The 27936-nt window shown below is 42.4% G+C and overlaps 1 protein-coding gene across 2 annotated transcripts; it reads right to left on the minus strand.

Annotated features, from left to right (window-relative positions):
- On the minus strand, window positions 1–27336 carry KLHL12 (kelch like family member 12). Of its 2 annotated transcripts, none has more exons than XM_072831478.1 (12): window positions 27179–27336; window positions 25036–25269; window positions 20813–20966; window positions 19558–19775; window positions 13916–14065; window positions 12363–12477; window positions 4990–5096; window positions 3727–3922; window positions 2640–2798; window positions 2226–2324; window positions 1706–1892; window positions 1–1524 (listed from the first exon to the last, which is right to left on the minus strand). In XM_072831478.1, the coding sequence occupies exons 2-12, from the start codon at window positions 25228–25230 to the stop codon at window positions 1398–1400; spliced, it is 1707 nt and encodes a 568-aa protein (XP_072687579.1). In that variant the 5' UTR covers window positions 25231–25269; window positions 27179–27336; the 3' UTR covers window positions 1–1397. The 2 variants fall into 2 exon arrangements, with proteins under 2 accessions (XP_072687579.1, XP_072687580.1); XM_072831479.1 differs by lacking the exon at window positions 27179–27336 and adding an exon at window positions 26738–26855.
- Window positions 27337–27936: the final 600 nt, after the last annotated feature.

Raw genomic sequence — 27936 nt, forward strand, 5'->3', positions numbered from 1 at the left:
TTGATTTTTAATATTTTATTAAAAAAATACAAAGGAAATGAACTCTTGAGGTCAATACAACTCGGAAAGAGAAAAAAATGGAATTTCAGAATAAAGGGAAAGTGCATCCTTCTTTAGGTTATCACATCCCCACACTTACAATACCCACAAAACTAAGACTTTCACTCCAAAACACAGGGGGAGCCTTGAATGGTGGCTCAGAAATGGCGATAGCAAGTACTGGAACTAACAAAAGGATTTTGGTTGTTCTTGATTATTCTGTCCTGGGATAAATAAAATCCACCCTAAGGACAGGCGAGGGCCTTATAGTAGGAAAAGGATGAACTGTACCAAACACAGCAGAAAAACCACTTCTCAGCAGAAGGGTGCCCTTAAAAGAATGGGGCAGTAATCAGGTAGCTGAACTTTTTGGCTGCTGCCACCCCCACCCCACCCCAAATAAATAGTAATGAAGTATAATAGTGTAGTAGTATTTGATTCAACACAGAGAGATAGTGTCTCACCTACTCAAGGCAAACCATGCCACGGGTAGATGAGCCCTGGCAGGAAATAAGACGATTGTAAAATCACAGGTACTTCTAGTTTGTTCCCAGGCATACTGAACTCCCACGTTCATTCCATCTCTGCCCATCCCGACACTCGTTCACTCTTACTCTGTCAGTCTCTGGTGCCAAGACGCGCACCATTCTGGTTCAGAAAGTCCATGGGGAAATAAAAAGATCCTTCAGTATGACCACCCTCTCTTAAGTCTTCCAGGTTATACTTTAGTGGTGTTCTCAGTTCACTCACCTTCCATCAAATTCTTCTGATGTCCCTACTCTAAACCTGGTTCTGATATACCAACCCTGTCCCTGAAGGGAGTGGCAGGACTCTCTCCAAGCCCCCAAAGTGGGACAGGGGGCTCTCCCCTTTGTTATCCTCCAGAATGGAACTGCTGCCCCTAGCTACTGTAGACTAGGAAAGATCTTCCTGGAAAACAAGACTTGGATTTTACCCAGCTTCCTCAAGTTGGTATCCTTCCGATCATCTACGCTGGATACTGCCCACATTCCGTAGGTCACACTGATTCTTAAGTGTCTGCAATACACGAGGCACAACAGATACAGAGATTCTCCTGAGCACATGAGAGTGCTGTCTAGACCAGAAGAGGTGACCTGGCCTCTCAGATCCATTCAGTATGCACTGTCTTCCCTTGAGTGTCTGTTACCCACCCTCCTCAGGGACAACTACCAGCGTAAGGTGGAGTGTGTGTTAAATAAGTACAATCATCACTGCACTGGTGCTTGTAATTACCCTGTGCACACAGTGAGAAATAGATATTCTGGAAAGGATCCTTGACTCTCCCGTAAACTGTCCCTTGGACTGGTCACTAGCTCTGGATGGCGCTCCAACAATGGTCACTTCTCCCGAAGAACACAAACCCCAGCATCACAGCGCTGGGTTCCCATGGATGTCACTACTTCCCAGCTGTCGATGATAGGGTCATAGCACTCAATGCTACTCAGCAGGGAATTCCCATCATATCTGAATGGGGAAGAAGCAAAAGAAGAAAATGAACTTTCTAATCCTTTCCATACAGTCCTACATTAAAGGCGGCCACTGGAGATGTCTCCCCCAACCCAAAGCCAGTCTTGATCCAAAAATTCAGATTGGATCATGTGGTCCTCGATCCCTGAGGACTCTGGTCTGGCTTCCAAATCCTTACCCTGCAATAGCATAAAGTCTCCCTCGAAGCACTGTGGCCCCGACATAACATCGCGGAGTGGTCATACTAGTGACAGTTGTCCAGGAATCGGTGCGAATGTTGTATGCTTCAACAGAAGAAAGGTGGGCTGTCCCATCAAATCCCCCCACCACATAAATATGGTCATTTAGCAGGGCTACACCTGCACCTGGGGGAAAAAAAAAGGTATAGCAAGTGAACACTACTAAGCTCAGGATCAGAATTCTAAAAACAAAACACGATCACTGAAAGCTAGCTGAATTCTACAGCAGCTGAGGGTGTGGACAAAGGCCAGACAGGCCTAGAATAATCTAGTTGTCTTTATTCTCACTATATGTAAAGACAAGCAAAGGAGAGAATGTGGAACCTCATTTACTCTAAGCGTAAGTGAAGAAAGAACTACAACTGATTTGCTGATACCGTATCTTTGGGCCACCACTGCATATACAAAGATTTGTCAGCACGGTCTATTGTCCTCTCCCTTAGGTATGACTGGGCTTACCAGAGCGCTTGGTGGCCATTGGTGTAACATTAGTCCAGTGTCCTGTGTGGGGATCATATTTCTCAACAGAATTTAAGATATTCAAGCCATCATATCCTCCTGAAAAACAAAGTACAGACCATTCAGAAATATTGGGAAATCCTCACGTCCATTCCCAATCTGTCTTTCTCTCAGTGTTTCAACTAATTCTTTCAGTTTTAGTTCTTAAGAGTTCCAATAATCCAAAGAGAAATCTGACAGTACCCGGTTTCCTGCTTCCACGAAAAAGAATCCCAGCTAACAGAAAAAATAGGATGACAGACTAGGATTTTAGTTGAAACAAGTCTATGAACTTCATCTTGATAAAAAGAGATCCCCACCCAAAGGTTGCCACCCATGTAGTTCCCGCCCATCTCTCCCTCCCAGATGGAATACCTAGGCAGTAGATCACTCCGCTGGCCACAACTAGCCCGGCACCCTCCCGGGCTGTCTGCATATCTCCCAACATGCTCCATTGGTCAATGTTTGGGTCATACCGCTCCATACTGGTATGACGCCTGCTTCCGTCAAAGCCTCCAGACACATAGATCATATCTGCTCAGAATGAATGAATCACAGACTATTAGAGGATGAGAGATTTCTAAGGACTCCTCTCTTTGCAAATTCCCCACAAGTCTTTCAAATGTTTGGGAGCAAAACCAAAGTGTTTTTCTTGGGTAAGCCAATTAAGTTTTATAGGTAAGGAAGACATCACGGTTAAGACACCTAAAAAGATGGGGGGGGGGGGGCCTACGTGCCTCGGCTGGGCGTCCTTCTTGATTTTGGCTCAGGTCATGATCTTGGGAGGATCCTGGGATCAGGCCCCATGTCAGGCTTCGTGCTCAGCAGGCAGTCTGCTGGAGATCCTCTCCCTCTGGCCCTCCCCACCCAATTCCCACTAGCACATGCTCACACTGTCTCTCAAATAATAAATCTTAAAAACAAAACAAAACAAAAAAACAAAAAACAAAAACACAGAGAGGTGCCTGGGTGGCTCAGTCGGTTAAATGTTTGACTTTGGCTCGGGTCATGATCTCATGGATCCCCGTCTTGGGACTGAGCCCTGAGCTCAGCAGGGAGTCTACTTTTCTCTCTGTCCCTCCCTCTGCTCATGCACTGTCTTTTTGTCTCTTGTCTCTCTCTCAAGTAAATAAATAAATCATAAAAAAAAGAAAAGACATGTAAAAAGAATGGGGTCAGATGGAATCCTCAAAAGCATTCAAAGACCAGCTGGAGTTTGCAAAAATATAACTAGCACCAATTCTCCACTGAGCACACTGGAACTTGATTTACCAACTCTGTCATCGGTGTTGAAATATCCATTAATACTGAAAAGCTTTGGTAACAATATTTCCAAAAGCAAAAAGAAATATTTAACCTTCCAGTATCCTCCACATTTCATGCTCCTGCCAGACAACAGGAATGGTATGAACCCTGATCTGGCCCAACAAAATGGAAATAGTGCCCTGCACACCAAGCATACCTCCTAGGGTTGTGGCTCCAGCAAGGCCTCGTCGGACGTTCATAGGGGCAACAGAATACCAGACCCCATCCTCATCTGCCGTATAGTCTAGACATTCCACTGAACTGAGGCGGGAACGGCCATCATAGCCACCAATTACATAGATCCGGTCATGTAGGGACACTGAGGCCACATAACGTCTCTTACGAGTGATGCTCTATGGATTCAGGAGAGAAGAGGTGCAAATCATTTCAGTCATGTAAGTCTTAGACCCTACCACCTTTTGCTGACCTTCCCGTTTTTATCTACATCCCTCTCCTTCTTCACTTGTCACCACGAACCCTTCCTGAGACAGTGGTTCACCCTCAAGTGGTCTCCAATTGCCTGCTGAATGAATACCCTCTTGCTTGTTGTGATGCTTTTAAAGATGTAACCCTTCTGGACAGGTGTCTCTTTCCAAGGCTTCCAAAAAGTTTAGTGTCTTTCCATTATCCAGTATCTGATTCCTTTCTATTCCACTGTCTATTCCAGGGCTAAAGAACTGGAATATATAGTATCTTTCTATAAAGTAGAAAAGTATCCCCAAACTGTTAATCAAAGGGCCTGGGGTCCTAAAAGTTAGTAGGATAGGTTAAAAGATTTCCATGTTTTCTGGGGGTGCCTGGGTGGCTCAGTCAATTGAGCATCTGATCTCAGCTCGGGCCATGATCTCAGGATTGTGGGACTGAGCCTCGTGTTGGGCTCCATGCTCAGTGAGAATTATGCTTCTCTCCTTCTACCTTTCCCTCTGCCCACCCCTACTGGATCCTTTTCTCAAATCAATCATTTAAAAAATAAAAAATAAATAAAAAGAGATGTTCATGTTTTCTCAAGATTATTATTGTTCATCCAGCACTAAAAAGAGACATATGAAGGGAGAAAGATACAAACTTTAGACTTCAAATGAACAGTAGGTCAATTTAAAATAACTTGGCACTGAGTGCAGTTTAACAGAGCAAGCTGGGAGTTACACAGATAGCTCAGGGAGGTGCCCAAATAGTGGTGGGCCAGGTAAGTTTAATGTGACACAGGGCCTTTGATATTTCTGAAGTCTGATCTTCTATCTAAAAGGTCAATAACGACTGATTGATTTAGAACCTACCATGTGCATGCATGACACTGTTATAAGGACCATCATGCTGTTACTAGGCTTTGCTATTTTTAGGGTTGGGTTACTTAAGATCTAGAGTCAGGGACTCAGGACATTTAAATTCTTTCCCCATGACTAGTTCCACCATTACTTACTGGCAAAAAGCTCCACTCCTGCGTCTTGGGGTCATATTTCTCTACCACGTCAATGGGAGATTGCTGGCTTCCGAAGCCCCCAACCACTAGAAGCACCTCATTGGCTCCTGAGGACAAAGGAGAAGATACATAGGTTACTTCACCGTCTGAGGTGAAACATAAGGAGAAATTGTTGTAGGATTTTATGTGGCCCAGAGAAGGAATCTAAAATAGGACAGTCATCATAAGGCTGCCTAACAGGATATTTTATTTTTAATGAGGCTCTAGCTCTTGAGGACTTGGATCTCTGAAATTAAAATTTCAGGACAACATAAAACTCCAGAAGGCAAACTTGAACAACACATCATACCATTCCAACCTATCTAGAGGACTCTAGTTGATATAAGTGAGTTTCTCAGTGCAGGTAGGGGGCTAAAGGAGCTCCCTTATCTTCTCAGCCTGTAAAACTAAAAATGGGAGTTTTTTTTTTTTTTTAAGATTTTATTTATTTATTCATGAGACACACACAGAGAGGGGCAGAGACACAGGCAGAGGGAGAAGCAGGCTCCCTGTGGGGAGCCCGATGTGGGACTCAAGCCTGGGACTCTGGGATCATGCCCTGAGCTGAAGGCAGACACACAACCACTGAGCCACCCAGGCGTCCCCAAAATGGGAGTGTTTTGTAATGGGGAAAGAATATTCTAACCTTGTCTCAAGGAAGTTGGAAGTTATAGTTTAAGAAACCAAGTAATAGATTTTAAAAAATCTCTTTCCAAGAATTTTTCCAATTTAGCCAACTTTATGACCATGTTCCCTGCCAAGTCATCACAACTGCCAGGTAATCATAACAGCAGTCTTTTAAATAGAGTCTTTTTCTCTACTATTTTTCCAAAGTAGGTATTTTGATTACCTTTATATTTTCCCCTCTCCCATAAGGCCTTCTCATGATAAAATAATTCTCTTTTGCCCTTTTTCAAAGAGCAAAGTCTTTTGAGAAGATCTTCTGTACATGTGCTCTACTAGAGCTCATGGAGAGAATGGAGCATTTCGTACAATTCAATTACTAGGAGGGCTTTTTTTAAAAAAATTATTTGTTTATTCATGATAGACACAGAGAGAGAGAGAGAGAGAGCGAGAGAGAGAGGGGCAGAGACACAGGCAGAGGGAGAAGCAGGCTCCCTGCGGGGAGCCCGACGTGGGACTCGATCCCGGGGCTCCAGGACCGTGACCTGGGCCAAAGGCAGGCGCCAAACCGCTGAGCCACCCAGGGATCCCCTCTAGGAGGGCATTTTGGAGACCAAGGCGATCTTAAAAGTGACTGAACTTGAAAGAGCAAATGGAGTACCTATAAACGGACAAAAACACAGATACATCCCTAATGAAGTAAATGGCCCTGACAATTATCATCAATGGCTACTATAATCATTAGGGAAAAGCAAAGAAACTACTTTATAGTAGAATCTTAGCTCAAATAGGAAGTACACCACCATCACCTATGTAGTATTTTTGATAAAAAATTAACCTGAATCTTAAAATTTACCAAGCCTCTAGTCTAATCACCAGTTTATACAGTTTATAGACAATACAGGGACAGAAGAACATACTAAATGACACTGCATGAATGCAATCAGCAAAATCCAGAATGTGGGAAATTCTACAAGTCAAACAGCCTGGTTTCTTCAACATATAAATTGCAAGGAAATACCAAAGTAGGAGGGAAAAACCCATGGATTAAAAGAGACTGAAGAGAGATAGGAACTCAATGCAACATGTGGACCTTCTCTGTCTGGATCATGATGACTGGGGCAACTTAAGTGTTCAAACAGAAACTGGGGAAATATGAACAAGTAATTGATATCTGATGAAAATATAGAACTGCTTGTGGGTTTCCTCTGAAGAGTGAGGCATTTTAGATATATTTTTAATAAATCTAAATAGCATTTTAGATATATTTTTATAAAGCAATATCTTTCAAAAATACACTTGAAAGCGTAATATATATGGATGGAATTACATCCTGAGATTTGCTTCAAAATAGGCCATGCATTGATAATTGTTGAAATGGGGTGATGGGTATGGGGAATCTGTTTTTCTGTTTCTGTATATATTTAAAATTTATCTTAATAACCCACAAATAAACCCTGAAGTTTAACCTCATTAAAGAGGGCATCTCTCTTGTGTACTTGCCAAATAAAGTAAATGAACCCTTTTCCAAGGTGAGCCAGTAAGTAGGTCTCAGCAGTCAGTTTCTTTTAGAAAAGTAAAGCATTTGAACAAAGGATCCTTTCATTTAAGCTTATTTGTGCATAAAATTCCTTCAACCTAGGAGAGGCCAGGACCACAAAGTATTTATTTCTTCCTTGGAAGCATCATTCTCTTATTTTCCCCTTTCTTACGGCACCTCTTTTCTCCCTTTGACTTGAATAGAGAAGATACAAACAGTCCTTCTATCCACACACATTTCCCTTTATAGATAAATTAGGATGCCAGGGGGCGCCTAGATGGTTCAGTTGGTTAAGTGTCCAACTCTTGATTTTGGCTCACGTCATGGTCTCAGGGTCCTGAGATGGAGCCCTCTGTCAGGCTCCATGATATGTGTGGAGCATGCTTAGGATTCTTTCTCTCCTGCCCCTCCTCACCACTAAAAAATAAAAAAATAAAACTCTCTAAAAAAAAAAAAAAGTGGGGATCCCTGGGTGGCGCAGTGGTTTAGCGCCTGCCTTTGGCCCAGGGCGCGATCCTGGAGACCTGGGATCGAGTCCTACGTCGGGCTCCCGGTGCATGGAGCCTGCTTCTCCCTCTGCCTATGTCTCTGCCTCTCTCTGTGTGTGTGTGTGACTATCATAAATAAATAATAAAAAAAAATAAAAAAATAATAATAAAAAAAGTGATGCTAGTCAATGATATCTGTATGGCTAAGAGAATGAAAATACTCCACAGTTGAGAGGTATTTTCTATGTTTTGCACATTTAAAAAAATGTCCACTGTTTCCAGCTGTAATTCTTGCTGCTTTATGTAATTCCCAGAAATGAAAAATGACAACAGCAAAAAAAAAAAAAAAAAAAAAAAAAAAACCTAGAAAAAATCCACTCTTTCTTGATAATATGGTTTCACTCAGGCAGCTTATGAAGGATGGAGACATAGAAACAGATTAAGAAATATTTAGATTAGGTCACAAAACCCAGAGAAATAACAGCACTTGTTCTTAGTTCAAAGTTTCTCAGTAAACATTCTGGTCATATGTCTATAGTGCAACGTGGACAGAGGTGTCAGTGTGAATCTCCCAGGGATTTTATGGTTCTAAATGCCTGGGGCCCTAAACCATTGGTTCCTAAACTTCTTTGCCATGAAGGACTCTTTTCATTATTTTCCCTAGATCTTTTTTTTTTTTTTTAAGATTTTTATTTATTTATTCATGAAAGACATAGAAGGAGAGAGAGAGAGGCAGAGACACAGGCAGAGGGAGAAGCAGGCTCCATGTAGGGAGCACGATGTGGGACTTGATCCTGGGACTCCAGGATCACACCCTGGGCCGAAGGCAGGCGCTTAACCGTTGAGCCATCCAGGGGTCCCTAGATCTTGTGTTTTAAAAGACTACTGGGCATCCCGGGTGGCTCAGCAGTTTAGCACTGCCTTCAGCCCAGGGCATGATCCTGGAGACCCGGGATCGTGTCCCGCGTCGGGATCCCTGCATGGAGCCTGCTTCTCCTTCTGCCTGTGTCTCTGCCCACCCCCCCCCCCCAAGAATAAATAAAATCTTAAAAAAAAAAGATTATCTACCAAGCTGCATCTAACTAACTTCCCCATTGCTGCTGGAGTTACGTGTAAATGCCAACAGAACTTTTGAGAAGTATGAGAGCACCAGTGATTTCACCATGAACATCATTTTAATCAATTCTGATGTCTTTTTTTAGTCTGTGTAGCTCTTTCTAGCACGAAAGCCATTTTATTTTAGAAAATATAAAACATAACTTGAAGATTAATGTAATTGTCATCCTTACTTACTATTACTCCCTGGTTAAAAAGATTTAGAAGTTATATTTCTTATGATTATAAAACATACATAAACTACATTCTCACTGCTAAAAGAATTTAGAAGATATAGACAAATATTATGAAAAATGTTTATCCATAATTCCACAATATGAAGACACACCAAAATGTAAGAGATTATTCCTTTTCAGGCTTGTTTCTAAATATTTATAAACATAAATGGGACCATATTAGTTATATCCTGTTTTTATTTTTATGATTTTATGTTTTTAAAGTAATCTCTACACCCACAACCAATGTGGGGTTTGAACTCACAACCCTGAGATGAAGAGTTGCATGCTTCACCAACCGAGCCAGCAAGCGCCCCACTTCCAGCTGTTTATATTTAGTTTTCCCAAGATATTAATAAAATCTTTTGATACATAATTGTACTATTCTTAGGCATTTCAGATGTTATTGTAATTTGAGATTATAAACAATCACATATAACCCTGTGATAAGTATGCTTGAATTTGAAATTCCAGTTCTTTTCTTTTCTTTCTTTTTTTTTTTTTTTAAAGGTTTTATTTATTTATTCATGAGAGACCCAGAGAGGCAGAGACACAGCAGAGGGAGAAGCAGGCTTCCTCCAGGGAGCCTGATGTGGGACTCGATCCCGGGACCCCGGGGTCACTTCCTGAGCCGAAGGCAGATGCTCAACCCCTGAGCCCCCCAGGCATCCCAGTACACTCTTTAGTGTTTCTCTCATGTATTTTTGTTATGAGCTCTTTATGTATAAATGAGCTTGATTCTGCTGTCGATGTAACAAATCTACTTTCCTAATTTGTCTTATAATGTTGTGCATGATTTTTATTTAGTCAAACTCACTGACCTTATCCTTTGTGAGTTCTTCTATGGTTCTGTGCCTCATTAAGTCTTCCTCTAACTTCTAAGTGTTTCAATGTCTTCAGACCCTAAGTTGGGGACTACTACTCAAACTAACATGAAAAGAGCTAGAGAAAGGACTGAGTAGAAGGAAACCTGTTTGGGATCCCTGGGTGGCTCAGCGGTTTGGCGTCGCCTTCAGCCCAGGGTGTGATCCTGGAGACCCGGGATCAAGTCCCACGTCAGGCTCCCTGCATGGGGCCTGCTTCTCCCTCTGCCTGTGCCCCTCTCTCTCTGTCGAATAAATAAATAAAATATTTAAAAAAAAAAAAAAAAAGGAAACCTGTTTGTTCTTTGCCAATGAATGGGGTGGGGGAGGAGGGGGCAGGGGATGGGACTTGATAAATTAGATTTTGTCTTTAGAATGAGGAGAGTATGTCTAAAACGCCTGACAAAAACAGTATGAAAAAGCACATTAGTAAAGCCAAGGCATCTTGACAGCACCCTTGTCATTATTTGGGGAGGGGAGATAGGAATGTGTGCAAGCTGTGGTATGCAGTCAGAGGACTATAGTAGATACGACTGCAGGACTGCTAACATCACAGGCTTCAGAGACGACATTTCCACATGTATTGCTCTTTAGCTCAGAAAAGGAGATTGTGACAAATTAGAAATGGCAATATCCACTGTATTCTCTGTGAGAAAGTTATGGGTAAGAAGTAAATAACTAAGACAAAATCCCCACCCATTATTTGGAATGCCATCTTTATGTAGCTGTAAATTTAATTTCTTTATGCTGTATGCAGAAGAGTCATTATCCTGGTAGCTGGTTTAGCAATTGCTATGAAGGGAGATGAGTAGAGAACATGATAGTAGGAACAATTTATTTCTAAGACACTGACAAGGAGATGCTAATAAAAGAATCTAGTTGAAAGGACACCTGGTGGCTCAGTGGTTCAGCATCTGCCTTCAGCTCAGGGAGTGACCCTGGGGTCCTGGGATCGAGTTCTGTATCGGGCTCCGCGCAGGGAGCCTGCTTCTCCTCCCTCTGCCCGTGTCTCTGCCTCTCTGTGTCTCAATAAAGAAAAATCTTTAAAAAAAAAAAAAAAAAGAATCTAGCTGGAGACAGCTTCAGAATTTGTTTTCCGGAACTTCAGAAAAATAACCTCAATACCCTAAGGGCATGTAGAATCACATTCGAATCTCTCAAGATCTTCTCTGTATTTCTAACATTTCCATACTGACATACACTGACATATGGTACTTATACAATTAAAACAAATCAGGGGATGAATCATCATTCTTTATTTTTTTTTTAAGAGCTCATTTATTTATTCATGAGAATACACAGAGAGGAAAGAGAGAGAGAGGCAGAGGCACAGGCAGAGGGAGAAGCAGGCTCCATACAGGGAGCCCGACGTGGGACTCAATCCCAGGTCTCCAGGATGACGCCCTGGACTGAAGGTGGCGCTAAACCGCTGAGCCACCGGGGCTGCCCACGAATCATTCTACTTCAAACTATCAGTGAACAGCTTAATTATCAATTAACACCCTCATATACACGAGTCCACAGTTAGGTAAGAGAAAAAATAGACAATACCAAAAACAAAACACCACCCCATAGATCATTTATAACCTACAATAGTGGAATAGGGAGGATAGGAAACAGAAGCGAGGTAATATCTGAGTACTTACTACCCGTCAGCTTCAATGTCAGGCATTTAATCTCCACAAACATCCAGGGAAATAAGACATTAGTATCCTCATTTTCCAGGCAGAAGCACAGGCTCAGATAAATTGATACCTTACCCAAGGTCAAACAACCAGTCACTGGTGGAGCTGTGATTTGAACCTAAGTCTCTTTGCTAAGATAACAGCTAATGTATACAGCACTTGTCGGGTGCCAAGAACTAGCCCAAGCCTTTTACATAAATCACTTCATTTAACTCTTCATAACCACCTTTGAGGTAAAACTATGATCCCACTTTAGAGAGGAGGCAACTGAAGCACAGAGAGGTGAGATTTCCTGCCAAAGCTAATATACGTGCCAAGTAGTCAGCTGGGATCGGCACCCACACAGTCTGGCTCCAGAGTCCAGGCTCTGAACTCTTGTACGTCACTACCAACACCCCTGTACTTTATACTGTCCTGCTGCTTTTTCTTCCTCGTTTTATTCCAGAATGGCGAAATACAACTTGGCATTTGAAATAATTTCTAATTCACAGGACTCCAAAAATAGTGAAATAAAATTATAACTCATGCTGCATAATACTCGACAATTTAGAAAGTGCTTTTACACACTCTATTCCATTTAATCCTCCAGGTATGTCAAATACATAGGGAAGGTATCCTTAGTTTATAGGAGAGCTCAGAGTGGTGAAGTGACTTGTCCAAGAGGACGCCATTACTAAAAGATTAAAAACAGGTCCGAAACAGGTCTTTGTATTTCTTCCTGAATGTTCTTTTTAACTACATCATGCCACCTGGCAAGGGGGAGTTGAAAAATATCCCCTCCTTCTGCCAAGATGCCAGCTTACCTAGACGAGCCCTTGTTCTGGGTCCCTGCATCTGACTTCGCAGTTCAGGCCTCAGATGAAACTTCTTTGCTTCATCAACTAGATCCCTGCACTGCAGACTACAGCGGATGAAAGGCTGAAACACAGCAGATGGTAGAATGAGCCACAGGGGCCACATCTTGAATATGAATATAAATGGCACATATAAGAAATAACTTCTTGGTAGAGAAAACCAGTTTCTAAAGCTCTGTGGTTCCAGAAGGGCTGCTAGCAATTATGTAGTCTCCACAAATTAAACTAAAAAATTTTAATAGACAATATATCATTACATGGTTCAAAAATCAAATGACATAAAAAGAAATCCTGAGGAATATTCCCTATCCACCTCAGCACTAGGCATTAACTACTTTTATTTGTTTGTTTGTATATCCTTCCAGTGATTACACAAACTTAAGTGCGTAATAGTTAATAAAAATTTTAAGGGACAACCAAAAGGCTTCTGTTAATTCCTGGGATGATAAGAAATAGTAAATCTTATCTGAAATAATTTCCCCAAGGTTCATAGCACCGTCACAATGCCTCTGTCTCCACCTGACGGCGCTCTGTAATGGGCAGCTCTTCACATTCCTAGATTCACTCTGCATCCTTCTCCACTCTGCTTGCTGGTTTAGGAGATTGGCCTACATGAAGTAGGTCATGTGGTCCCCAGGCCCTCTGGGTTCTGGCTGGGCTCAGCCAGTGAGGAGCTGTAGAGGAGCTCAGAGAGAGAAGGGGAGTGAGGCCGGGCTCCCTCAGGGCAGGACGAGTGGTCAATCTGGGATTTCAGTCCTGAGTCTGACTCGAGAGTCTGAGCTATGGATCACTATATAAAGAAATAGACATGATGGCTACAGGAGTTGCTAGAAAGAAATTACAAATATGAGAAGAGTTTGACACATGGCACTAACCAGCCTGCAATTTTTCTAATGTGACCTGGAAAACTATATATGTAGTTAAGTCCCCAAGAGGTCTGGGGCTGGGCCAGAAGGAATGCATTCACTGACCTGGGCTTCACCTGTATGTTAAACAGCAGTACTTGTTTGGTCTAGGTCAATCGGTGATATATATGGTAAACATTATGAAAACACAGCACACACCAAGAACTTGGGCTAGAGAAACACTTTTATTAAAAAAACACAGTATAAAAAAAAAAACACAGTATAACCCAAATTGATATTAAAATCCATTAAACTACTTTTGTGTTGGTTTCACGAGAGGTCAAAAACAGAGACTTGATAAAGCATCTTTTTTAGAGTAGTTTGGAACAACTTATGTTTGATGAAGGGGACGTTATCATCTGATGTTGCTTATGTAAAACACATAAGAATATATAAAACAAAAAGACAAGAAAACAGAAAATTAAACCATAGATTTCCATTTCCAGAAGGCTGACTTGCCATGCAATTGTGGGGAGACGACCTCGCAACCACCGTCTCCGGCATTCCTAGATAGGCTAACTGGGAGGCCTGAGTACACAATACTAAGCTGCAAGAGATATTCAAGGTTTTGGATCCTATGTGTTTTGCAGGTCTTACCTCAGCATCTATCACATCCGTGATGTACCTGGGGGTCAGCAGGGGCATCCGGACATACTGTAGCAGGTCAGGCAAGGATTCTTCACGCTCCTTCTTGGCATGCTTCACCCAGTTGATGACTGCTTCAAAGACGGGCTCTTCCGAATCTACCTATAAATGTATAATTACACCTCATGGAACTCTGCTTTTCCAATTATCTCACAATCTCAGAAAGTAATGGTGCCTTATTGGTGCCTGTCTCCTTCCTGTTCCCTATTCCCTACCACCATCATTTCTTCTCTTCCAGATAGCTAAGCTCTTGGGAAACCATTCTTGTCTGACACAACTAAGACCAACAAAAGAGCTGCAGTCGAATGGGGTAAAGAATCTGAGACAGCGCCAAATAAACCATCAGTCACCAGTCGGCTTTGACTTCAGAGGTTTTTCCATTCCTAAATATTTTTTCTGGTCGTTTTTGAGACTTTACAGGGGGAGGAGGAATCTGTTGCCCTATTCAAAACTGGCTTTATTTTTTTTAAAGTATGTTTAGTGCTCAATGTGGGCCATGAACTCACGACCCTGAGACCAAGACCTGCACGCTCTACTGACTGAACCAGCCAGGCACCTCCAAAATCGGCTCTTGAAAACAACTTATGTTAAGTGTAGTCTAGTGACCTCCAGAATTGCTCCCCAACTCCTCCATCAAGCCTGTAAGGCAGGAACTTCTCACATCATTATGCTATAGCACTGCAGTTTCCAAAGAATCGTCAGTTCGTATCTGAACAATTACCAGTTGGCAGGCGCTGGGCTTTGAGATGATATATGTAATTAATCACCTGGGGAGCGTATCTGTTTTGAGATACCTTTCAGAACATGACAGTGCCTAGATTAAGACATCACTCTGTGAACTTTTCCCAAGAACTAAAAATAGAGAAAATATTTCAGAATGTTCCTTCACTGGATTTACCAAACATCTACTAAGTGCCAGGCACAATGCTGGAAGCTGGTTTTACATCGGTAACAAATTAGACATGAACTTTGCTTTTACATGGGGAGATAACAGTAAAATGAACAATCCCAATGTCATTAAATACCATGCAGGAAAAGTACAGGGGCTATGAGACAGACAACATGATGGGATCCCTGAGTGGCTCAGCAGTTTAGCACCTGCCTTGGGCTCAGGGCGTGACCCCGGGGTCCCAGGATCGAGTCCTGCATCAGGCTCCCTGCATAGAGCCTGCTTCTCCCTCTGCCTGTGTCTCTGCCTCTCTGTGTGTCTCATGAATAAATAATAAAATCTTAAAAAAAAAAAGAGAGACAGACAGACAACATGAGATTTCCTAATTTAGACTGATGGGTCAGAAAAGGCCTCCCTGCAGAAGAAACAGATTTCAATCTGATGGATGAGTAGCAGTGAGCCAGGAAGAGTAAGAGAGTACTCCAAGGCAAACAGAAGAACACAAGCAAAAACCCTAGCGCCGTACTGTCCAATACGACAGCCATTAGCCATGTATGGCTATTTATATTTACATTGATTACAATTAAATAAAAACTCAGCTTCTCAGTCCCATTAGTCACATTTCAAGTGCTCAACAGTCACATGTGGCTCGTGATTAGCAAACCAGACAGCACAACTATTGATCCTCTCCATCTTCGCATGATGTTTTACTGGATAGCACTGTCCTAGAGCAGAAACGAACTGACCGTGTGAGAAATGACAGAAGGCTGGTGGGGCAGAGTGAATGAGGCAGAGAAGAATGGTAAAAGATTGAGCTGGAGAGGTGACCGAGGGCCAGCTCAGAGAGAGCATTAGAAGACTGGAGTTCGCTCTAACAGCAATGGGAAACCCACTAAGAGGTTTCACCCAAGCTTGTGATCTGAGCATACTGAGGTCTGTAAAGATTACCCTGACTACTGTGGGCAGAACAGTGTGGAAGGCCAAGGGCTGGGACATCAGTTAGAGCCTCCTCTAGCACATTAGGCAAAAGGTGGTGGGTGCTTAGACTATGGCAGTGGTGACAGAAATTTATGCACTGAATTTATGAGAGGTCAAACTGACCAGCCTACTGATGGATTAGATGCAGAGGAGTGTGCAGAAGGCTGTCCACAACTAAAAAAAAAAAAAAAAAAAAATTTTTAATTTTTTTTAAGTTTTTTTTTTTTTAATTTTTATTTATTTATGATAGTTACACAGAGAGAGATAGAGAGAGAGAAGCAGAGACATAGGCAGAGGGAGAAGCAGGCTCCATGCACTGGGAGCCCGACGTGGGATTCGATCCCGGGTCTCCAGGATCGCGCCCTGGGCCAAAGGCAGGCCCTAAACCGCTGTGCCACCCAGGGATCCCCCCCCAAAAATTTTTAAAGACAAGAATGACAAGCTAATAGTCATAAACAGCTACATGCTAGCTCTGACATATTCTAGGTTAAATTAGATATATCAACTTATGATGTTGTTTTTCAATCATGAACAGAGATCCTTGATCTTACTGAAAACAGAATAAACTAGAATTGCAGAGAAATAGCTAAATTAGGAGGAAAACACCCCTGCATCAATGCCTCACTGCGAAGAAAAATTTCCTAATAATAGATTTCACAGAGAACTATTTTATGTATCAGGCACGGATACTTGTATTTAATGATCAGAATGGCCGTATGCACGAAGCATGACTATTATCTACAGAAAAGGAAACTGAAGATCAGTGGTTAGGTTAACACATGTCACACAGCCAAAATAAACCCCAGCCTGATTCTAAAGACCATGCTGTTTTCACTAGTACATTATACTGTTTCCCATTGGGTTAAGTACTATCGTTTTATACAATTAGAGGAAGTATTAGTTGGGAAGTAATATGTCTGGTTCCTCTTTCTGACTGGTACATGGAAAAAAAAGTGCCATTTGCTGTCTTTCCAGAAAACAAAAACATAAACAAAAAAACAGTCCTGACAGATGCTGAAAAAAGATTATATAAAAGAGTTCTCAAACTCTTTTCGCCTTAGTTTCTGAACAAAAATGTTAGTCTTTTGCTCTTCCTGCTCTCCATTTAATTTTATTCCAAAGTCTATATAGTTCTAAAATAAGTGATTGCTGTAACTGCTTGCTGATTTGGTCAATTAGAAAGTAACTAGGCAATCTGCTCATAGTTTCTCAGTCCAGAGCCAGACTGCCCGGATAGGAGGCCTAGCTCTACCACTCACTGGCTCTAGTATGGTGGGTACCTTTGAAGCCTCAGTTTCTGCCTCTGAAAAACAGAGACAGTTCTGAGAACTACATAAGATGTGATATTCCACGAATGGTACCCATTGAAAGGAAAGTCCAGGGTATAGGGATTTTTATCTGCTTTGGCCACAGTCAGATTGCTGGCACCTGGAACTGTTCTGGACACACAGTAAGTGCCCAGTAAAAATTAAATAAAGGAACCAACAGTAAATGTTTAGTAAGTTTATCTCTTTTGTTATTATGTGCAGTGAACTTCCAAGTCTTTAGTGCTCATTCTATTCACTATTATTTTCTAATGTATGGATAAATCAAGACGAATCAAGATATCCTAGCAAGTTATCAGTTTTCCAAGTCAGAAGAATGTGCCATTTGTCTATACGTGAAATTTCAGTGCATGGACACAATGTCCTGCCATAGCAAGAGTGAGAACAAAACTTTAGCAAATATTTGGCTCAGTAACATTTGTAACAGCAGTTTCTCTGGACTAATATGACACCATGTCAAATTGGAAAATGATTCCTCATTAGCTGGAAACAATGTCACCAGTGTGCCTTAACCAATTTTCCCTCAGAAAAGTCAGTAGGGGGACACCTGGGTGGCTCAGCGGTTGAGCCTCTGCCTTCCGCCCAGGGCGTGATCCTGGAGACCCGGGATCGAGTCCCGCATCAGGCTCCCTGCATGGAGCCTGCTTCCCTCTCTGCCTGTGTCCCTGCCTCTCTCTCTCTCTGTGTCTCTCAGGAATAAATGGATCAAATCTTAAAAAAAAAAAAAAAAAAGAAAGAAAAGAAAAGTCAGTGGGGGGCGGGGGCACCTGGGTGGCTCAGTGGTTGAGCATCTGCCTTTGGTTCAGGGTGCGACTTCAGGGTCTTGGGACTGAGTCCCATATCAGGCTCCCCACAGGGAGCTTGCTTCCCCCTCCACCTGGGTCTCTGCCTCTCTCATGGATAAATAAAATTTAAAAAAAAAAAAAAAAAAAAAAAGTAGGGAAAGCAAAAAAAGAAAAAGTTGGCTAAAATTTGATAAAAAATATTAAGACTCTTTATTATATTACATGAGAATCCTAGTTTTAACAAAATAGGTTATCATTTGGTTTATGGAAGTATATTGTAGGATTTTTTTTAGCAAATTCCTTCTATAACACTTTGACTATTTATCAGACTTTGATTCTTTTCAATATATCTCTTGTTTCAACTGAAGTGCCACTAACTTCTGGGAATCCACTAATTCAAAGGAGAATGAGAGGAAAACCAATGAACTCTTGGCGTTCCTAGAGAATTGTATTTCTCCTGACTGGAGGAAACAAAACCTTACAGATGGACTTCTTTCCTATCACTTGGCTCTGCTAGGCATTTTCTAGGAGCTACTAACTAGAGAATCTGATCACTAGAGATTAATGCCTTGAGCTTCAAAGACCTCTATAGCTCTATAATGGACTTCTCACTCCAACTGTTAGCCAAACTACACACCTCTATGCAATAAAAACTCTGCTGAACTATTGGCACTATGACTTAGCGTCAGGACTGACAAAGATCTTTCTTGCTGGGGTACATCCCTGAACCGTTGCCCACCCACAGGTGGTTTCTATTCTGCTCGGTGAAACATGACTCCTTCCAGGCCTAGTTCACATGTCCCTTCTTCCCACCCCCTCATACCCTCATTAGGCACTTAGAATCTGCTGCCTGCTTATGATTGCCAACCTATTTTCACTTCCTTTTTGCTCTAATTTTAACTTGGAAGGTTTAATTCTTCTTCTAATTTCTTCACTTTGAATAAGTTCATTATTCTCATTAGACTCTCTAAGTTTTGTCTTTTTATCTGTCTCTACCACTACACTGAATTACTGAAAACGAGAACTGCATTTTACTCACTTTTGGATCCATAGCATCTGGCACATAGAGTTTGAGATTATCTACTGCTGTATAGTATTCTCAACGTTTGTAAAATGAGTGAATGGGTAATAGAGAAGTGTTCGACAGAACTCTACTTTCCTTCCAATATCTTATTCTACTCTCTTTAATAGTGACTCTTCACCACTGGGATCATATATTGAGGAAGGTGGCTAACTCCCTCCCATAAAAGTGCAAATAAATTTGGCATATACTTTCAGGGGCTCTGAGTGAATATTGATATATATCAATATTGATACTTTTTTTTTAAAGATTTTTTATTTTTTATTTATTCATAGAGACACACAGAGAGAGGCAGAGACACAGGCAGAGGGAGAAGCAGGCTCCATGCAGAGAGCCTGACGTGGGACTTGATCCCAGGTCTCCAGGATCACGCCCTGGGCTGCGGACGGCACTAAACCGTTGCACCACCGGGGCTGCCCGCCAATATTGATACTTCAGATGCCCTGCTATAGAAGCACAGTAATTCCACCTTGCTTTTTCCAAGTTCTGTAATGGCCCAGTCTTGAAGAAACCCTAATACCAAGCCAAATTTGTACCTGAATTTCATCACACTTGATTAGCTTTTCCACCTCTCCTTGACTCAGAAGAATGAATTCTTCATGCTGTACCACTTCAGGAAAATGCTTCTGGCTAAAAACCTCAGCAGCTTGCATCAGGTCAACACAATTGTGAGTTTCAGCAAAATCCCTGATACCCAGGCAATTAGAGGGGTCCAACTGACTTTCTAAGAACTCACAGCAGGCTTGCTTCACACCTAGGACAAACACAGACAATGAACACTTCAGGATACTTGACCAGGTGTGAACTGGTCTACATTCTTGGATCGAAACCCCTTCTCTTCATGGTAACAGAGGAATCCTGGTTCAATACTGAATGATCAGGTTAGAAATTTTACGCTTAAGGAATTCAAATGCAATTTCTGTCTCCTGCGCTATGTGACCCTCAAGCAAGGCCTTTATAACTGTGTCTGATTCAGCTTTAAAATAAGTATGGTAAGACAAATTGTTTCTATGGACACTGGCACAATTAATCCAAAATGCCCATACAACTCTTGGGAATCAAGCTTTTATAAAACCAATCATAATTTGATATAATGTACCTAAGTTTACTCTATATGCAAACTTACTGAAAGACTCCTATGAAGGAAAAGTTAGAGATACTAACACCAATCTTTTATTTCTCTAATTGGAAAGTTCAAAGTACAAACCTAAGTTTTCAATTACGTATTAAAAAAAGAAAATTTTCAACCACGTGTTTAGAAAAACTGAAAATCGCAGAAATATTAGTGCAAGAAAGATGGACTGGGAACAGGAATGTCTAGCCCTGTAAAAACATTATGTACTTTCATTTTTATGTGTCCACTTAAATTTTCAATAGATAATTTACATGATTCAAAAATTAAAAGTACAAAAGGGTTTGCTGTGAATAATCTCCCCACCCTCCCTACCCACCTGGCCCTCTAGTTCCCTTTCATGAAGGCCGTGAATAGTATCAGTTTTCTGTGTTTCCTTGCAGAGTTCTTGTGTACATATATGTAAGAAAATGTGGTTAGCATTCCCTCTTCTATTTTTTAAAAAATGGAAAAGATGTAAATGCTCTCTTCTAAAGAGCCAAATATTCGTATGTGGAGACGTTCTTTTATATTATGACTGAAATCTGATCTTCTGTGCCACAGGCAGTAAACGTGAGCACCCACAGTCTGTCTCCATAACGTCCATAATTAAGTTCATATCGTTATTTTTAAACATCTCCAAGGCTGCCTTGGCAGGTCAGCAATGTTAGCATCCGTACCTTTCAGCTGGAGCAGACAGGCTGCAGGGAGCAGTTCTTGTACATTCTCCACTGTCACATGTACTGTTTCAGTGTACACGAAGTCCAACAGAATTTCCATGGTAGAAGCAGTTAAACCTTGAATATCAACATAAGGTTTCCCCTTCTCTGAAAGCTGAAAATTCAAAGGGTGTGAAATAATGGTGGTTATGATCCCACAAAAGAAAGGCCGAATCTCATATCTAAGAGCTTGAAGGGACATTAATTGAATACACAGCTTTAATAAGTTATGGTCTAATTTGTTGGATTTGTAGAAAGCAAGTATGCCATGTATCTGGTAGCTTTTCAAACTGGGGGCAGCTGTATGCAACCCAAGAGCACACGACGAGGTGACACTGTGGAATATCAATTTTGCCAGTGAATAATTTAAAATGCTGCCTTCATAATAAAACAAGCCTAGAGCTTTTACAGAATAGAATGCAAAAGTTCCACGAAATACTATCAGTGTCCAGGAGCTTTTAAGATAAAACACAAAATTTCAATAAAGTTTCATGCTTGTAGAGGACCCTGTGGCTTACAGCTCCAGACTCTCTAAAACTACTCAGTATTGTTCTATTTGTCTTTAGACTACATTTGGTAATGACAGAAGATGCAGCTCATCTTAAGGGGCCCTTCTACTGTGACACTGTCTGAATATAAGGAACTTGTTTGATACTTTCTCAAAATATTGGATTGACTCTATTGACTCTATTGTTAGTGGCATGTTTAGTCTAGAATATACTCTTGGAGTTATGAATATCGAAGATGCCAGATAATCATAGAAAATTGTTTGAATAAGGGTGGAAATCTTCAGTTTTATAGGACAGGAAGCTATCTGAAAATCGATAACCTTATGAAAATTTTATTACATATTAACCTTAATTAGAAATTCAAATTACAAAACTCCAGTGTACTTTAATTCTGAACTAAATGTCTTTATCATCTTTGATTCCTCCATCAACCCAAAATAATAATCAAAAAGTGTTCTCTACCAAAGCCATTAACAAAATCAATCCCTGACATTAAAAATGTCACTAGTATATTATTTTGGAAAAACTAAAATTTTATTAGCATTGCACATAATAAAAAATATTTACAAACAAAAATATGTAAGTACATTTATTCCAGAAATTTCTTATTCAATAAACCATTCTCAAATAACTTAAATATGAAAATATTTCACTATTAATTCAGAGCAATTTATAGTATTTTACATTTACATCTGCTTTATAATTTTTCTGAGAGTTATTTACTATCTTATTTACTTATTTACTATCATTTCACCCAATTCTCATGGCAACCTGATAAGGACTTAGAGTTCTGATATTATTCACACTTAAGACATAAACGACCTAAGGTTCAAAGAAGTTACGTGACTTAAGCAAGCTCTCTTAACTAGTAAGAGACAGATAAAACTCAGAGGTCCCTCTTGCTTCACTCAAATGATCTTTCAGTTGGACCACATTTGAGGAGCATTTCAGGACTAGGGGGGAACAATGAAACCATCTAGTTCAACTACTTTATTTTAAAGATCAACCCAGTGAAGTTAAATGGTTGCCAGGATTCACAGAGTTCAGCTAAGAGAATTGAGCCTAAGACCCAGGTCTCTGAACCCTCTCCTTTAAATCAACTGCTCCTAAAAATAAAAGACAAAACCATCTGGTATTTTCTTGCCTAATACCAGTTTTTAAAGAAAGACTATAAAATAATCACTGATGAGAAAAAGGAATTCTTTTATAGAACTCCAGATTTCAACGTGCAGAGAGAGTAAAGACAGACTAATTTTCCTCAAGCTGACAAAGAACAGTATGCACAACATATAATTAGTAGTCAGCAGTCCTGATCCATTAGTACTTCATGCTCAGCAGCTGCTGAGAGAACCTTCCTTACCCAGTTAAATGCCAAGTCCTTCTGATGCTCTTGGGCAGATATTCCTTCTGGAGCACAATATGGGACAGGGATGTGTGATGATGTATTACACAAGAGCATTTTAAAATTAGCCTGAATTAGCTGGAATATCTGTCAGGTTTCCATGTTTTTTTCTACCAGCCATGTGACCGAGCATTGGCTCAGAGCATCATAAACTATTTTTTCTTTGAAATTATAGAATATAAAAATCCACATATCAGAGGCTGAGGAAGCAAAGAAGTCAAAATTTCTATAAGGCAAGTAAGATTTGTATGAAGCAATATGGCATATATTCGTAGCTTTTCAAATATGGCATATATTGTTTGGGTTTAGAGTCAGAAAATTTAGGAATAAACCCCATCTCTACCATTTATAAGCCATGTGACCTTAGGCAAGTCATTTAATATCTGAGCCCTTGTTTCTTCTTTTGTAAAATGAAATGGTAACATCTAATCCTAGCATGAAAGAAATACAGCAGTCACTTAACACAGTACCTGGCCCATAAAAAGAAGTTATTGTCATTTTTATGTTACCACCTCTCCTATTCAGATCCAACAGCAACATCTTCACTAAGGAGATGAGATTAACTAAAGAAAACACTGGTGGTTAACAAGATTTGTAACAAGATTTGTAAAAAGGCTCCTGGGTGGCTCAGTCAGTTAAGCCTTGGACTCTTCTTGATTTCAGATCAGGTCAAGATCTCAGGGTTGAGAGACTGAGCCTTGTGTCAGGCTCCCTGCTGGGCATGGAGCCTGCTTAAAATTCTCTCTCTCCTTCCCTCTGTCCCCTCCCCACCCACCCTTCCTAACCACCCCCCACTTTTGTGTGCTCTCTTAAAATTTTTTTTTAAATTACATTAACGTAATGTGATATTTTAGGCATATATATAAGTATATGTACATGATATAATACACACTGGTGTATTCTCACTCAAGCTTAAAAAATTCAAGACAAGGGACCCTTGTTGGTTAAGCATCCAACTCCTGACTCTTGATTTGGGCTCAGGTTATGACCTCAGGGTCCTGAGATCGAGCCCTGTGACGGGCTCCATGCTCAGCAGTCTGTTTCCCTTCTTCCTCTGCCTCTGTCTCTCCCTCTGCTCTTGTGTGGTCTCTCTCTCTAAAATAAATCTTTAACAAAAATTCAAGATAATTGACTTAAAATTTAAAAATCAGACTTGAGATTTTGAAAAAATAGAAAAGTGCAGTGTTCTCTGCTGTTTGGCTTTCTAACAGTACTTCACAATATATTCAACAGCCTCACTCTACAGTGCTCTGTCAATTACTAAACCAATCTTTTTTTAAAAAGATGTATTTATTTATTTGTGGAGCAGGGCAGAGGGAGAGAATCTTCAGACTCCGTGGTGAGTAGGGAGCTGAAGGGGAGCCAGAGGGGAGGAGGGGCTTAATCCCAGGATCCTGAGATCACAACCTGAGCCGGAACCAAGAGCTGGATGCTTAACTGACTGAGCCACTCGGGAGCCCCTAAAGCCTTTCAAGACTTCATTTATTTATTTGAGACACACACACGGAGGGAGGGAGCACAAATACTCGGGTGCTGGGGGGAGGAGAGGGCAGCAGAGACCCCGTGGAGGAGGAGCCCAGAATCAAGACCTGAGCAGAAGGCAGACACCTAACCCACAGAGTCACCACCCAGACACCCCACAGTCTTTAATACCTATAAGCACAACCTTTTATCTTGTCAACCTTTTCTTTATTCCCTTTAACTGCTTATACTCCATAGTCAGCATCTTTTTCCAAGTTGTACTTCACACGCCTACACAGTCATGAAGTCATTAAGTCCTCCTCCCATCTGAAATCTACATGGGTAGAACAAATGTTGATTTTCTTCATCTACTGTTCGGTGGAGTTGGATGAGGACTGCATCTTCTCTCCTCCCCTTCCCTTTATCCCCCTAGTATTCACTTAAAAATATTTGATTTTAGAAGGAGAAAAAAAAAACAGCAAAACAATTTTTAGAAATAAGTAAAATCTAGTAGCTGACGTTTGTGTTTTACCACATGCCAGACACTGTTCTAAATACTTCAGATGTGGTTTTCTCAAAGAACTGTCACAATAACCGTGTGTGATCGCATACTGCTATCACCCTTGACTTAGAGATGGGGAAAATAAGACACAGTCAAAAGGCAGATTTGGACCAGACTCCGCCCACTAACCCACCATATACCATAGGAATTCACTACTACATCAAATTTCTACTATTTCATTCAGTGAAATGAGACAACTATAAGGTTACAAGTGTGAGTTCCATTTGCGAGCTGGTAACTTACCACTTACCTCACTAGTGAACATGGCGCAGAAGTAATCACTACAGGCAGCTAGCACAATTCGATGTGCGGGGAAGTCTTTCTGCTCTACTCTCAAAGTCACATCGCAGAGGGTATTGCTCTTCCGGAGAGAGTTCATTGAATTGAGGATGGATTTAGCATGAGTATTTGTCATTATGTCTTTGGGGGCCATAATGCCTCCCATCAAGCAATATGGAGAAAGAATGAAAGGGGTCCTTGGATTCTGCAAGTACAAGAGGAAAAAACCCAGAGCTCGCTTGAAGGACTAGGAGAACTAAACATATTCCACACAATTAAGCTACATAATTAAGGACGCTTCCTCAGACCCAAATGCAAGTAGAGGGTACGCCTATTACTGGTCTTCTCGCAACAATCCAGCCACTAACTATCCCAAGTAAACACAACCTCTTCCTCTGAATTCTAATATGGAGCGCCCCTAACACTTGACATTTATTACGATCAACACTCAACTATTGTAAATAGAAACCACACATATCTTGCATAGCTTCACAATGCTGTCATGTCAAATGATAAAATGAAAACATAAAACTTGGGCAGCCCGGGTGGCTCAGTGGTTTAGCGCCAACTTCAGCCCAGGGCCTGATCCTGGAGACCTGGGATTGAGTCCCACTCGGGCTCCTGCATGCCTGCTTCTCCCTCTGCTTGTGTCTCTTTGCTCCCCCCTCTCTCTGTGTCTTTCATGAATAAATAAAATATTTTTAAAAACCCCAAAATTTCCTAAAGGTGTGATTATCACTATTATTTAATATCCTTGAGTAGATTAAGTAGACAAGTATTTAGAAAATAGCCTTGTTTTATATATTTTTTCCTACCACAGGAGTTATTACTTAGAAATCAAATGCAAGAAAAGAAAAATTGTTTGACTTAGAGCGATAAAGGCCAGAGTCAGTGAAAGTGTACTTTTTTTCGAAAGAAGTATGCAAAATTATAACTTCCAAATATACCTGGATTTCTTCTTAAAATGATACGCTGAATAATGGAGACACTGCAAGCTTACCTATGGACTTTCACGTGATTAAGTTCTCGAAGCTTTTCTGCGGAAGGGCCTTCCCCCAATATGTTACTAGTAAACGTGCGGTAGGAATTCTCCTATACTGAAACTAAGAGCCTAACTACTAGGACAGAAACTTATTAAAACTCCATTACTAATTTTACTGCCATACCCAGTCGCTTGCAAAGTTCACTTGTATGCATCAATTAAATAAACTCAGTAACATATATTAAAAAAAAAAACACCAATGTACTTTTTACTTTGTTGACAGGCTTTTAGTGACACTTTTTTTTTTTTTTGTTTCAAGGAACAATTTCTGGGGGAATAAAATGGGATGGTTATTAAGAGAGTCTCATCCGGAATCTAAAACTTTCTGAAATAATCCAAGAAAAAAAAAATCAGAGTATGATCTTCACGGGTCCACGACTCGCACCCATCATTTCGGAGTAGCACACACAAGGTCCTGAGTGCTCCCCTCCCCTAACCCTATGTCAGCACAGCATCCCACGAGCGCCCTGCATGGCCTCCCCGACAGCCTGCAACATCCATGTCGCAGGGTAAGAGCTGATCCACCGAAGCCTGTGGCAGTTTCCGAAGAGACTGTCCTGGAGCCTACTTACTCGTGGCCCCGGAGATGGGACAGGAGCCTGCACGGACGCCCGATTGCGGGAAAGCTCACCTGGGCAGGCTCGTGGGCAGGCACCAGGGCAGGCTCGTGGGCAGGCACCAGGGCAGGCTCCTGGGGAGGCACCTGGGCAGGCTCCTGGGCAGGAACCAGGGCAGGCACCTGGGCACGCACCTGGGCAGGCACCAGGGCACGCACCTGGGCAGGCTCCTGGGCTCGGCCGGGCCCGGGGTCCACGGCTTGGGCGTCCCACCGCGGTCACCGGGGCGCAGGGCAGGCTTCCTGCTGCGGTTCCCGCCCCTCGCGCCCCGGCCTCGCCGGTCACCCTCACCCTAACATCCGGCAGGGGCTCCACGGAAGGTCCGGGGGAGGCGCCCAGGCGGAGAAGGGGAGGAACCCGGCCGCAGGCCTCCCTCCGCCGCCGGCGCCCGCGCGTCCCACCCCGGGGGAGAGGACGGCCGGGCGGGGGGGTGGGGCACAGCCGCGCCGACTCACCTCGGCTCCAGCCACGCGGGCTCGCCGGGCCCGTCCCCCGCCCGCGGGGACCCCGAGGGGCGCGGGGCCAGCAGGCGGCTCAGGAGGAGCCCAGGCGCCGCCGCCGCCCCCACCCGCAGGCTCCGGAGCCGTCACCGTGGTCGCCCGGGCTCGGCGCTCCGCGGCCGCGCGGCGTGATGACGCAATGCAGCGCGAGGCCCCGCCCCGGCCGCGTCACGTGAGCAGACGGCGCCACGTGACCTCCGGGCGCCCGGGGGCGGGGCCGCGGGAGCATCCCGCTGCGGAGGCGCAGGTTGCTGCAGGGACTGTTACCTGCCCGGTGTCCCGGAGCCCTCGCACCTCGAGGAAACCCGCGGGCGCCTCCAGGTGCTTCACCACAGCGGCCTTGCCCCGTGGGCCACGGCAGCGGCGAGAATCCCGAGCCCTGCGACCCACGGACCTCGGCGTTCTCGGCATCACAGTGGGCCTGTCATCCCCTTGAGGTGGTTCTCCGCCACCTGCACCACCCGCACCTGGACGACCAAGTGGAGGGAGTTTAGGGTCCCCAGTGTTGGGCGCCGTGAGGGGGAGCGCCGAGGATCCCAGGAGTCATCCATCATTTCCCCTTTGTCTTCTGGCGACTTTTCACCAGCTCCTGGGTGCGGAGTGTCCACTTCAGGAATTTTGCTTCGAATCCACTCTGGCAGTTACCTTAGTGCTTCAAAGGGCAATGGGGCTCCTCGATTCAACTTCTGTCAATGTCCAAACTAATTATGCTT

This window comes from Canis lupus, chromosome 6 (assembly GCF_048164855.1).
Source record: "Canis lupus baileyi chromosome 6, mCanLup2.hap1, whole genome shotgun sequence".
In the NCBI taxonomy this organism is placed as follows: domain Eukaryota; kingdom Metazoa; phylum Chordata; class Mammalia; order Carnivora; family Canidae; genus Canis; species Canis lupus.

Bases quoted from the DNA above. Each gene is read 5' to 3' on its own strand.
- KLHL12 (XM_072831478.1), bottom strand. From the start codon at position 25,230: ATGGGAGGCATTATGGCCCCCAAAGACATAATGACAAATACTCATGCT. The intron at 12,478-13,915 runs GTAAGACCTGCA...GCTGTGTTTCAG, and splicing joins CGGATGTGATAGATGCTGAG to CCTTTCATCCGCTGTAGTCT. The intron at 5,097-12,362 runs GTAAGCTGGCAT...CTTTGTCCTCAG, and splicing joins CAGAACAAGGGCTCGTCTAG to GAGCCAATGAGGTGCTTCTA.